General features: G+C 43.1%; 1 protein-coding gene across 4 annotated transcripts in view; it reads right to left on the reverse strand.

The window, feature by feature from the left end:
- Nucleotides 1-874: 874 nt before the first annotated feature.
- The window catches only part of CATSPER2 (cation channel sperm associated 2), a 14,362-nt gene continuing 5,737 nt past the window's right edge, over nt 875-9,499 (reverse strand). For all 4 annotated transcript variants that reach the window (XM_073876913.1, XM_025884566.2, XM_073876912.1 and 1 more), the window contains 9 exons: nt 8,837-9,009; nt 8,162-8,317; nt 7,761-7,885; nt 6,345-6,523; nt 6,033-6,132; nt 5,446-5,502; nt 2,871-3,100; nt 2,328-2,495; nt 875-1,140 (listed from right to left, as the gene is read on the reverse strand). In XM_073876913.1, coding sequence (XP_073733014.1) covers nt 1,103-1,140; nt 2,328-2,495; nt 2,871-3,100; nt 5,446-5,502; nt 6,033-6,132; nt 6,345-6,523; nt 7,761-7,885; nt 8,162-8,317; nt 8,837-9,009 — 1,226 coding nt within the window. In that variant the 3' untranslated portion in view covers nt 875-1,102. The remainder of the gene's footprint in view (nt 1,141-2,327; nt 2,496-2,870; nt 3,101-5,445; nt 5,503-6,032; nt 6,133-6,344; nt 6,524-7,760; nt 7,886-8,161; nt 8,318-8,836; nt 9,010-9,499) is intronic.

Here is a 9,499-nt window from a genome sequence, read left to right on the forward strand (position 1 = left end):
CTGGAGCAACGGCAAGGAAATGGAATAAAGGGACCCTTTTTTAAAAAAAGATTTATTTATTTAGGGGCGCCTGGGTGGCTCAGTCAGTTAAGCATCTCCCTTCAGCTTAGGTCATGATCCCAGGGTCCTGCTCCCTAATCAGCAGGGAGTCTGCCCTCCCTCTCCTTCTGTCTCCCCCGCCCATGGTCTCTCTCTCTCTATTTGAGAGAGAGAGAGAGGCTCACTTGTGAGTGAGTAGGGGGGACAAGCAGAGAGAGAGAATCTTCCGCCGCTGAGTGAGGAGCCCAACCTGGGGCTGGATCCCATGACTCATGAGATCATGACCTGAGCTGAAAGTGGATGCTCAAATCAAAAGCCAGATGCTGAACCGAGTCACCCAGGCGCCCCATAAAGGGACCCTTTAATCAAATGATGTTTGATTAAAGAGCTTTCTTTTTTTTTTAGATTTTACTTATTTATTTATTTATTTGAGAGAGAGAGAGAGTGAGAGAGCACACATGAGTGGCAGGGAGGAGCAGAGGGAGAGGGACAAGGAGACTCTGCGCTGAGTGCTGAGCCCAACAAGGGGCTTGATACCACGACCCTGAGATCATGACCTGAAGAGAAATCAAGAGTCAGAGGCTTAACCAATTGAGCCACCCAGGCGCCCTGATATTTGATGAAAGTTAATGGTGCATAGGAGAAGCAATGTTCATAGAATAGGCAATGGAAACAATAGTTCTCAATTATTTACCGTACAGCTCCTGCGATCTCTACCCTCCCACCCCCAGAGGCCTGTACCCATCAGGGAGGGAGACGGTAAAATTAGGACTCTACCAGGAAGTAGAGGTTGCAGGAAGGGTGGGGGTTACAATGACAAAGTCAAGATAAGATGTGAGATTCAGGAGCTGTAGAAAGAGTAGAAAGGCAAGGACCATGGGCCCCACTGGCACCTGAACTAATTTTTTCAGCCTGACTTTTAAACACTTCGGTATTCCCTATGTCTCAGAGACAGACCACTAAGTAATTATCAACAGTGTTTATTAGACATTTATACTTTGAGTTCTCCATTTCCAACTATTCCTTTCATTAATTTTTGCCAAAGAAATCGAAGCCATCATTGTCAGCTTTCCTTGTCTTCAAAGTTCATCAGTGCCTGCACTGTAAAGAGACAGGGCTGTGAGGCTACAAAGCTAAGAATATTCAGGACATACAAATGTTTAAAGACTCTGCTTTTCTGGGCTCTAGGCTCCCACACAAATCTTTACGAACCTTTATTTTCATGAAGCCCTATCAGGCAGTACTCTTTGCCATAGATGAATTAACCCAGATTAAAGAAGCTACCTTGCTCCTTTTCCTCTCTTTCACCCTGTTTCTACCCAGAGAACAAGTGTGAAGGCAGGACTGAGGACAACTGGAAAGAGCAGGATTAACCTTAGGCAACATTATGAAGCAGGCAAAGCCTGTCTGTGACATCCTGCTCTAAATTTCATGTTTCACTGTTATAAATTCCTCTGATTGCCCTCCTGTGTCTGCCACACACACATTCCTCTTCCCTCATTGTTATTTTCACATTAAGTTGATTTCAATTAGGTATGAGAAAGACAACACTAATCCCTATTAAATTATAAAAAATGGCCCCTAGCTTTTCCAGTTTTTGTATTTTTAGAGGGAGAATTTATTAACGCCAATTCATCTCTCGGTGGTGAAATTTCAAAGGAGAAATTTAGGGGAAATAATTTTGAGCAAGTAGTTTTCCACTTAAATTAACTCTGCTATTTAAATAATGGACATACTTCTCTCTGCCTAGGCTGACACTAGAAGGGTCTGAAAGGAAGAAAAGCCTACAATTCATAAACCTCTTTTGGGGCCTGGGAGCAGTGGGCACTTGTGAGCTCTCTGCTCACTGTCTGATTCCTGTGGCTATTCAAGTCGAGGGTGAGGCCCTACCACTCAGGTCTGAGGTATGCCCTTCAGAGAGCAGAAACAGGTCCAAAAGGGAGCGCACTGCACAAACCGAGCAAGAGCCCACCTTATACTAACATGCAACACCTGCAATTGGACACTAGTTCCTCTTGGGAAATAAGCTCTCGGACCTCATAAGATTTAGGTTTTCCCTACTGGAGAAGCAAAGCTGTCAGTTTCTCTCTAGATTATAAGAAATCAGGACATAAGAATGTGACATACCAAACCAAGGAATTGCCTCTTTAAGTGCGAGGTGGAAATTCAGAAGCTGAAATGCCCAAATCGTGGACACCCTCCTCCCTCTCCCCAGTTATATATGCTAGTCCAATATGTTACTCCAATGTACTTAACCCCTGGTCCCCATGACTGCCCTGAATCCATACCTGCAAACTGCTGCAACCGCTTACGCTCCTCTAGGTTATACTGAAGTTTTTCTAGCAACTCAAAATATCGGAAGAGTGAATCTCTAGGCCAAATGACACGGTCATCCTGATCCATTTCCATTAGCCCAGGCAGATTCTGGTGCACATGAGTCTCCCAGTCCAACTGACCTGGAGGGAGGAATGCTTCTTAAAAACATGTCTAGATCTGTGGAAGTTGGATAAGAGCTAATAGATCCTATCATGTGGGGTGGGGGGGGGGGGGGGGGAGGAAGCAGGGATGCAAGAGTAAACAGGAATCAGGGAGGCGAAAGGGAACATCACCAAGAGACAACGTTTTACAGTAAGCAAAGACAGCCACGGCCACACTTACCCAAAGTAAAGCAGAAGTACAGGGGGAACGAAAGAAAGCACAAAGTAAGAAATTAAGACCAGAAAATCAGACTGGTGGAGAAAACTGGAAAGCAGATATAGTGGGAGAGCTCCTATTAAGATGGGGATGTCTCCTGGAGGAGTCTGAATTCAAATGAAAGAAACTCTGCTTACCAATGGAGTCTAAATATCTGGACTCAGAAGAAGAGGAATAGGAGGAGGAAGATGAAAATGAGGAGGAAGAAGAGGAAGAGGAGGAGGAAGATGAGGACTTTTTCGTTTTTGACAAGGACTCTTTTATTTTCGGTGCAGATGTTCTTGAACCCTCTTTATCAGCACTGTGTTTAGACTCTTCTTCAAAAGCTTGTGATAAGTCCAAAGATTCTCTTTGTTGGCTGGCATCTCTATAAGTGAAAGGAGACATTTTATTCCTTCAAATACATTTATGAGATGTGGCTAGTCCTTTCATTACGCCGGCCCTGGCCCTTGCCATCCCCGGGAGCTGGGACTTAAGGTCATTAGGGCCAAACTGCTCCCAAAATTTGAGCTTTTCAGCACTTCCAACTTCAACCATCCTGTGTGGTATATCCCTGCTAGTGCCCCTCACCACATAGCTTCCGTGTTCCATCTTACTCAGGCCCTGCATTCCACACTCCACCTTATTTTGCTAAGTTTTAGCTCCTCGCTCTGTAGCTCTATGCCTGTTACACCACAACTATAGCTTTGCCCCCTCAGTTCTATATCTTGAGGGGCCCTGAGGCTCAGCTCTTGACCTTTTTATCTTCCCCATCTACAGTCATTCCTTTGGTGATCTCTTCTCCTGAGTTTAAATGTCTTCCAAATGCAAATTTAAACCTCTAGTCCAGATTTCACTCCTCAATCCAGACTTGGATATACAACTTTTACTCACATATCATCACCAGCTGAATGTCTAATAGACATCTCAAATTCAACCCAAACTGAACTCTTTGCCCATCAAAACTCTTCCACTCCCAGCCTTCCCCATCTCAGCTAATCCATCCTTCCAGCTACTCTGGCCAAAACCTTGGAGTCATTCTCAACTCTTCTCTTACACTCCATCCAATCAACCAAGAAATCCTATTGATTCTACCTTAAAAATACATCTTTTCTCACTGGTACCACTCTGGTCTGAGCCATCATCACCTCTTGCCTAGATAGCTTTAGCCTTCTAACTCGTCTCTCTGCTTCTTCCCTTGTTCTTCTACAGTGCATCATCAACACCACAACCAGAGAAATCCTTCTTAAATGTAAGTCACTTCAAGTCACTGCTCTACTCTGCTGCTCTCCATTTCACTCAGAGTGAAAGCCTAAGTCTCTATAATGGCCCTCATAGCCCTACAGGATGAGGTGCCCATTATCTCTCTGACCTCATCTTCTATCACTCTCCCCCACTGGTCACCCTGCTCTAGTCACAGTGGTGTCGTTGATGTTTTTCAAGCACATCAGCTGTTCCCTCTGCCTATGACACTCTTCCCATAGATAGCCACATGGTAATCCCCTCCCCTCCTCTAAGTCTTTGTTCAAATGTTACCTTTTCAATGAGGCCATCCTGACTACCTTGTTTAAAATTATAACCCGTCTGCAATCCCCACCCTATATTACAATCCCTTTTCATCTATTCTATTTTTTATTTTTTCATAATGCTTATCATATTCTAATATATTAATTTACTCATTTTATATATTCATTGTTTATTGTCTCTTTCCCCTTGCCCGTATGTAATCTCCATGAGAACAGGCATTATTGCCTCTTTTGTTCACTGATGCAGTCCAAGCACCTAATGAGTATGCAATATTTATTTCTTGGGGCGCCTGACTGGCTCAGTCAGTAGAGCATGTGACTCGATCTTGGGATCATGAGTTCAAGCCCCATGTTGGGTGTAGAGTTTACTTAATAAAAAAAAGTTTATATAAATAATAATAATTATTTTTTTAAGTAGGCTCCATGCTCAATGTGGGGTTTGAACTCATGACCCCAAGATCAAGAGTCACACATTCTACCAACTGAGCCAGCCAGGTGCCCCTAAAATAATTATTTCTTGAATGGATGAATAAGTTTCTTGTTTCTCCTTCTGCTCTCTTGTCCAGTGCTGAATACTCAGGGTCTAGAATAACATCTCTCTCATAGAAGGTACTTGTATCAGTTTCCTATGGCTGCTTTAATAAATTACCACAAACTTGGTAGCTTAAAATAACAGAAACTTATTCTCTCACAATTCTGGAAGACAGAAGTCTGAAATCAAGGTGTCAGCAGGGCCATACTCCCTCTGGAAGCTCTACGGGAGAAGGTTCCTTACTTCCTCTAGCTTCTGGCAGTTGCCTAGCATTCATTGGCTTCCTCTGGCTTGTGGTTGCATCACTCCAATTCTCCAATTTCTATGTTCATCTTCACATCTTCTCCTCTTCAAGGTCTATGTCTTCTCCTCTTCTGTCTTTTATGAGGGCCTTTGTCACTGCATTTAGGGCCTACCTGGATAATCCGGGATGATTGCATCTCAAGATCCTTAACTTAATTGCATCTGCAAATACCCTTTTACCAAATAAAGTCATGTTCACAGGTTCCAGGGGGTTAGGACGTGGATATTTCTTTTGGGGGGCCACCACTCAACCTACTACAATAAATAGTTATTGAATAAATGGATTATCTCTCAAAGTCAATCTTCATCTTTGGTTTTCTACCCTCTCCTCCTTCACGTTTGTCTATCCCGGTTCACATTTACACTCCTAACCTGGCATCCACTTTGCTTAGGCTTGACCTCATTGCTTCAGGGGACAGGTTTTGTCTCCTGTAAAGCAAAAAACACAGAAGAGTGAAGAGAGTTATACTGATGCAGGAGCATGGTAAGGAAAAAAGAATTCAGATCATAAAATGAAGAAAACTAAGGAGAACACATTGTAGTAAGAAGGTGAAAAAGAGTGGGAAAGTCCCAACAGCGGATAAAGAATCAGGCAATATTCTAGAGCTGGCGAATTCTCTCTCTTTTTAAAAAAAGATTTTATTTATTTGATGGAGAGAGAGAGAGAGAGCACAAGCAGAGGGAGCCGCAGACAGAAAGAAAGGGAGAAGTGGGCTCCCCGCTTAGCAGGAGCCCAATGTGGGACTCAATTCCAGGACTCTGGGATCATGACCTGAGCCTAAGGCAGACGCCCAACCAACTGAGCCACCCAGGCGCCCCTAGAGCTGGGGAATTCTAACCCTGGGGCAAATCTGTGGAAAGGAAGGGAAAAATGGGATCAAGGACAAGGAGTAGAAAAAGGGAATGAGGTTGGGATACCCTTCAGAACTAAACTTGAGTTTGAAAATGGGGCAGCAGACCTCTGGATAATCTGCCGCTTGAATATGTCGGCTTTATGCTGAACCTCCAGATGTGTCACCTCCTCGTTCAGCTCATTCCTGATATTCTGGAAGTTAGTAACTGCCCCGAAGGGCCATTAGGAGTTGGGATATGGTGGTAAATAGACCTGGGGAGAGGGCTTGGGTGGGGGAAACCAAGTGAAATATCCATTCCAGGCCCCAAGCCTTCCTGCTACCTCAGGTTCTCTCTGTACATAATCTACCAATCCTAACTTTCACCCAATTTCTTCCCTGCTACCCCTCACAACCAAGCTTCCCCTCTTCTGCGCTTACCCATCATAGCTACTATAATGTTTCGAAAGATAATGGAACCAAGTAACAACCAAAGGATGACATAGATGCTGCTGAAGACACGGCTGACTTCGGGCACCTTCCAGGTATCCTGAAGCAGTGCATACCAATGGTCCATGGTGAAGAGGATGAACACTGTCACTAGGGAATTCAGCAGGTCCCTAGAGAAAAAGGACGTGTGGGTACAGACAGAACAGAGATCTAAATCTCTCAGAAACGTATTTTCTTACTCTTAAAACAACATAAGAACATTTCTTTGTAGTTTGCTCTGACTTTGGCTTCTTTTCTAACTATTTTTTAGCTAAGCTTTCTTCAGTTTGCAGTTGTTTTATTAGGTTTTCCTTTATCATGAATATCTCTCACTATTCCATTAGTGCCTGGAACATAGTAGGTGCTCAATAAATAGGTACTGGCTGAATTTTTAAAAACTGAATGAATCACCAACTGCCTATCTTTTTTTGTAAGTTCATTCTTCACTGTTCTATGGACTTCACCGAACAGAAGATCACTTAAAAATTTAGCAAACATCATTCCTATTTAGTTCCCTGGTATGAGGTGATCCTTAAGTAAATGGACAGGTATGTGACATAAACATGTGAACCCAAATAATGAATAACAATGAATGTGCCACAAAAGATCTCAGGAAGGTATCTAAATTTTCCTTCTTTCCTTCCTAGTCCTCCATATACAACTTACTAAAAATATCAGGGCCTGAAATGGATGAATATTTAGGACTCTCCTAACCCAATACTCTTACAAAGCTACCTGTTAGTCTGAAACCTAAGAGGTGCTGACAAGATTGGATTCCAATTCATAAACAACATTATCTCATCTAAATCCAATTGACTTTTGACTGGCAATTAGTGTTCTCTAGACAAAGATCTTATCAGGATTCTACTTTTGAATGAGTCTAGGTGTGTGCATGTGTAACCCCCACACTTAGACTTTGGGGTAGAACCAGTGACCTGTTTGAGAGTCATAGTAGCATGTGTTGATGACTTACACTGTGTCAAAATCTGTGCTAAGTGCAAAAATGCATTACTTTAGTTCCTACACTCTTATGAGATAGTGCAACTATTATTTCCATTTTTCAAAAGAGGTAACTGAGACATAGAAACCAGAGCTTAATCACTGGAGTATACTGCTATCTAAAGATGGTTGAGGAGGGGATGTTTAAATTTCAAAACCCAGAGCAAACCTGGAACTAGTCACCCTATCCTCAAAATCAGAGCTAATACTGCTCACTATTCCTTTGCTTTCTCTTATTTTCTCCCTATTGTGTTCTATTCCAGTTTCTTACAATAGACTATACTTTTTGTATTACTTACTTTGGACTAGCTTCCCAGTCTCTTGCCCAAACCCTCTCCCCCCACCCATGATTCCCCCAGTCCTGCCTACGAGAAAAACATGTGGTACTTCAGGTCCTGGCGAGTTGAACGGGTGAAATCTTCAAAGAAGTAGACACCAGTCACAGCAAAAATGTAGAAGAAGATGAGCAGCAACATCAAGAGGAAGGTCATGCTCTAGAGGCATGACCTCAAGTCAGAGCTGGGCCAGACTAGGCTGATTCCCCCTACAGCAGAGTCAAGCCCACCCTGGCAATCCCCCACCAAAACCCTCACTTCCACTCCCGAGTCCAGTTATCTCTAGACCACAGCAGCTTTCCCCAGCCCTTTCTCATCCAACGACATTTCATAGGGTCCCTCGTTGACCTCTTTGACCCACCCAGACTTGTTTTATGTTAAATTCCAATGTTTATCCACCCTGCCCAGTTGGTTTAGCTGCAACAGTCAAATCACCTTGAGAGCCCTCATCAGGGCCAAAATAATGACTCGAATTTGACGGAATCGTGCAAAGAGTTTGAGAGATCTTAGCACCCGGCAGATCCTCAGCAACTGGAGCCACACAGACTGGCCTGTTACCCCTACCAGCACCACAACCTCAGGAAGCAGGGACTGTGGGAAACACATAGATTATGAGTAAAATGTACCCAAAGCACCCATGCACAATTACCCCCTTTTTTTTTTTATCTCATCTTCTTCATAGTTTGTTGGGCATTATCTCTGGAACAGCATTCTCTGAGGACTGTTTCCAATTGAGCCTTCCTCTACTAAATTACTTAAACTCTGCACTTCAGTTTGCTCCAGCATAAAAAGGGGATAAGCACAGTGCTTATCTCATTGGGTTGTTGTGGAGCTCAAATGAGAAAATACTCATAAAACACTTAGAACAGTGCCTGGCACTTAGTAAGTGCTTAGTAACTGGTAGATGTTCTTGTTGGGGCTAATGTTGTGGTTAGATTTTGTCTTGCTCCTAATACCAACAACTCCTGCAATGATTGACTTCAGTTTTAGAAAAAAAAAATCAAAATAATGATGTTCTTCTTCTGATCTAATTAACTTTTCCTGTCATTTTGATTCACCTAGGCTCCTTCCTCAACCCACTAAACTAATCCTCAGGATATCTATACTTACCAATATGGTGACAACAAAGTCAAAGACATTCCAGGCATTCTTCCAGAAGAGGAAAAAGCTGGATATCCACATAAGAAGGATCTCCAAGATGAAAATAAGCAAGATGAACCAAGCTGCCACCTCCAGAGTGAGCTTGAGTGACCACAATTTGGTGTTTGAGGATTCAAGCAATTCTGTGAGAGTAGAGTGAATGATGAGTAAAGGTTAAGGAATTGGGAAGCTGAATGATACAGAATGATCAGAAACTATTATAAACCACAGTTGTGCCCACCGCTATTCCATTTTTCTTTCTTTCTCTTCTTAACATTGATATTTTTTTCAACATGTGAAATACAGGGGAGGACAGAATTGACCATGAGGGGCGCCTGGGTGGCTCAGTTGTTAAGCATCTGCCTTCGGCTCAGGTCATGATCCCAGGGTCCTGGGATTGAGCCCCGCATTAGGCTCCCTGCTCCACGGGAAGCCTGCTTCTCCCTCTCCCAATTCCCCTGCTTGTGTTCCCTCTCTCACTGTCTCTCTGTCAAATAAATAAAAATTAAAAAAAAAAAGAAGAATTGACCATGAAAAATAGCTACAACTCATCTCCTGCTGGTATCAGTGTGTCTAACAGCTGCAAGTCACTACCTTCCCACTCTGGGGTCACACAGTCACCAAGAGATTGCT

The sequence above is a fragment of the Callorhinus ursinus genome, unplaced genomic scaffold (genome assembly GCF_003265705.2).
Source record: "Callorhinus ursinus isolate GAN/ISIS: 27379988/994484 unplaced genomic scaffold, GSC_fseal_2.0 scaffold25, whole genome shotgun sequence".
Classification (NCBI taxonomy): domain Eukaryota; kingdom Metazoa; phylum Chordata; class Mammalia; order Carnivora; family Otariidae; genus Callorhinus; species Callorhinus ursinus.